The following is a 3,247-nucleotide window of genomic DNA, read 5'->3' on the forward strand; positions in this document are numbered from 1 at the left end:
ATGGACCTAACAGACATCTTTTGATTATTCCACCCAAACACCAAAAAATACACTTTCTACTCAGCATACCATGGAACATTTTCAAAATTTGACCACATACTAGGCCACAAAAAAACCTCAACAAATATAAAAATATTGAAATAATTCCATGCATTCTATTGGACCACAAAGCAATAAAGCTCAAAATCAGTACTGGAAGAAGCCCTTGTCACTACATGAAATTGTGGCGATTGAACAACACACTCCTAAACACTGAGTGGGTCAAAGGAGAAATTAAGAAAGAAATACAAGAATCCTGTCACAGTACAATACAATACAATACAATACAATACAATACAACACAACACAAACAATACGTAGAGAAGACCCCTCCCTTCCAGTTCTATACAAGACAATTAGCAATTAATTATCCAAGCACTCAAATTCCAATAACATAACACAAATAAAGATATTCTACTTTGTAATTTTATCTAAGTTAACATTATTACTCAGAGGAGCACTGGTTACTAAGCATCTATTTTGTGCTTAGCATTGTTTTAAGCAGGCACGAGCTATGTAAATATTTTGGCCCATGAATGTAATCAATATATAAATTATGACTCTAGTTGATTGTAGTATTGTAATGGAAGTACTTTGGTTCCTTTCATCTTAAGGTTATAGTTTATTCTACTTGGGATGAAATGGAAATTTTATTCAACAAACTAAATAGATAAGACCCTTCTTGGAACACGATTGTTATCTATCACTTACTTTAGCCGGAAATCATCAGCGGCCAGTCTGGCATTATCAATTTGCAGAATTACATTGGCATTAGCAGCTGTGGAAGAGATAATCTGGAGGAAATAAAAAAGAGGTTAACAGAAATGACGTTGCTTTTATTATTTATTATTTCAAGAAAACATTAATTAAACCTTTGCATCAATTTCTTACTTATGAAATTATCAAAATAATTAGAAATGATTTTTTTAAAAATAGAGAGGGGTTGAAGAGATGGCTCAGTGGTTAAGAGCACTGGCTGCTTTTGCGGAGGACCTGGGTTTAATTCCCAGCACCCACATGGCAGTTGACAACCATCTGTAACTCCAGTTCCAGGGGATCCAACACCCTCTTCTGTCCTCCTCAGGTACTGGATGACATGGATGCACTTACATACATGTAGGCATAACACTCTCATACATGAAATACAAATAAATAAAAAAATGCATTTAGAAAAGGTCAAGATGTTAAAAATATATAGTATTATTTTCAGAATATAATATCTGTGACTATGTTTCAAAATAAACAATGGAATTAACATTTTAGCTACATTGAAATTCATGAATCAAAGTGTCTAATTGTGAGTAATGGGAAGAATTATTTATTAAGATGAATTACAAGTACAGGAACAGTCATGAAGCATTTCGTGTTGGAGCTGTTTGCCCCATTTGCCAGAAATTCTTTAGTTTTAAATACTTTGGCTAGTTCCAAGTTTGTGATTTCTTACCTTACTCTTAAGATCCTCGATGGTTAGGTGGTATCTGCTGTAGTCATGATCAAGTCCACGGCAAGATCCTGGCCCATATTTCTCATACCAGCTCTTGATTTTTCTCTCTAATTCAGCATTTGCCTCCTCCAGAGCTTTCACGTTATCCAGGTAAGATGCCAAGCGGTTGTTAAGATTTTGCATGGTGACTTTCTCATTCCCAGAGAGGAGACTCCCTTCACTCCCAGCAAAGCCAACACCAGCAGCATTTCCCAGGGTACCATCAGCATGGCCCCCGCCAGGAGCACTGACCAGTGCCCCTCCCAAGGCCCAGGAAAATCCACTTCCAGCAACAGAATTGCCACCCGCGCTGCTGCCAGCAAAGCCTGCGCCTCCGCTGGGAGGTCTGACGGATCCAGATGGTAAGCAAAGGTGCCTGGATCCACCAGAGAACCGGAGGGACATGGTGCCAGGAGAAAGGTTCACTTGTCTGAGAGTAGCTGGAGATTCAAAGGAGAACAGAGCAGCTCCTGCTGATGGTTTCTTTGAGCTTTTATACACGACTATTGGGGGGCATTCTAATTGAGTGATGTCTGCCAAAAGAAAAATGGCATCATTTAGATTAGCATGAAATTATGTGTAATTGGATGATTTAAAAAATAATTAATGCCTAACATCCCTGGGTGTCGCTTCAGGATATTTATTATCTTACATAAAATAAAGTTTGTTCTATATTAAGCTCATTATTTTAACTTTTAATTTTGAGTGAGTAATCCTTTACTTTCATCTGGAGACCCTAGGACTATACCATCATTATCTGGTGCAGGGGATAATCAAGTGTTAAAAGCTAAGTAAGTCGGAGATAGGGTACTGTCTGTCTCTGTTACCACTGAGGTGTATAAAGGACTATTAATTACAGAAACAGGTGTTATATCCCATGAGAGCAAAAGCTGTGTTATTTAAATAAATATATCCCTGGTAATTTCCCCTTCTCACCACAGTTGCAACCCCTGTTTATTGTCTGGACAATGACACAAATTTGACTTACTCCCTTATTGAACCTGTATGGTTACCATGTCAAATGTTCTATGTTAAACTCCCAAAGTGGAAGACATGATGCTAAATAAATGTAAAAATCAAAATACTTTCTGTTATAATCTTTAGGGAATTGTCACGTCCCGACAGGGGCTGGTTTGTGTTTAGTTTCATGTGCTAGGCTAAGGAGTTTGGAATGAATCCTAAGTAAAAAACAGAGAGAAATATCAAATTGAAATGAATTAATAAGGTCAACTACAAGGTTAGAACAGTGGTCCAAAGGGAAGGATGAAGACACTGATGGGTGGAAGAAGATGGAGTTGAGAGGAGATGGTGATTGACTGATGTTAGAGAAAAAAAAACAAAGGAAGAATTAGGATGACTTTCTTTTTTGATAGAGTTCTTACTCTGAACTAGGCCTGGGACTTGCTTTATGGTTTAGACTGACCTTGAATTGGTGATTCTCCTGCCTCAGTCTGCTAAATGCCAAGATTACAAGTATGGAATATATTAGTGGCTGGGGATGACTCTCATAATTGATTTCAGATGCTAGGAATTCATAATGTTAACTGAGATAAGGACACTTAGTGAGGAGGTCAGTACACAAGTTGAATTTTGGACCAATCCAATTGGAATCGATGATGAACATGGTTGCTAGGGAGCGTCAACGTTTAGAAGAAGGACACTGCAGTGGGGGAAAGCCTGGCTAGCGATGTGGAAAGGAGTTTCTAGGAAGATTTGAGGCCCAAC

The 3,247-nt window shown here is 38.0% G+C and overlaps 1 protein-coding gene across 1 annotated transcript in view; it reads right to left on the reverse strand.

Annotated features, from left to right (window-relative positions):
• Krt28 (keratin 28) overlaps positions 1-1,927 on the reverse strand; it is an 8,802-nt gene extending 6,875 nt beyond the window's left edge. The window contains exons 1-3 of the mRNA XM_008835359.1: positions 1,484-1,927; positions 751-833; positions 289-295 (exon numbers count right to left, since the gene is read on the reverse strand). Coding sequence (XP_008833581.1) covers positions 289-295; positions 751-833; positions 1,484-1,927 — 534 coding nt within the window. The remainder of the gene's footprint in view (positions 1-288; positions 296-750; positions 834-1,483) is intronic.
• Between the last annotated feature and the right edge of the window lie 1,320 nt (positions 1,928-3,247).

This window comes from Nannospalax galili, unplaced genomic scaffold, assembly GCF_000622305.1.
Source record: "Nannospalax galili isolate Female #2095 unplaced genomic scaffold, S.galili_v1.0 scaffold137, whole genome shotgun sequence".
Lineage (NCBI taxonomy): Eukaryota > Metazoa > Chordata > Mammalia > Rodentia > Spalacidae > Nannospalax > Nannospalax galili.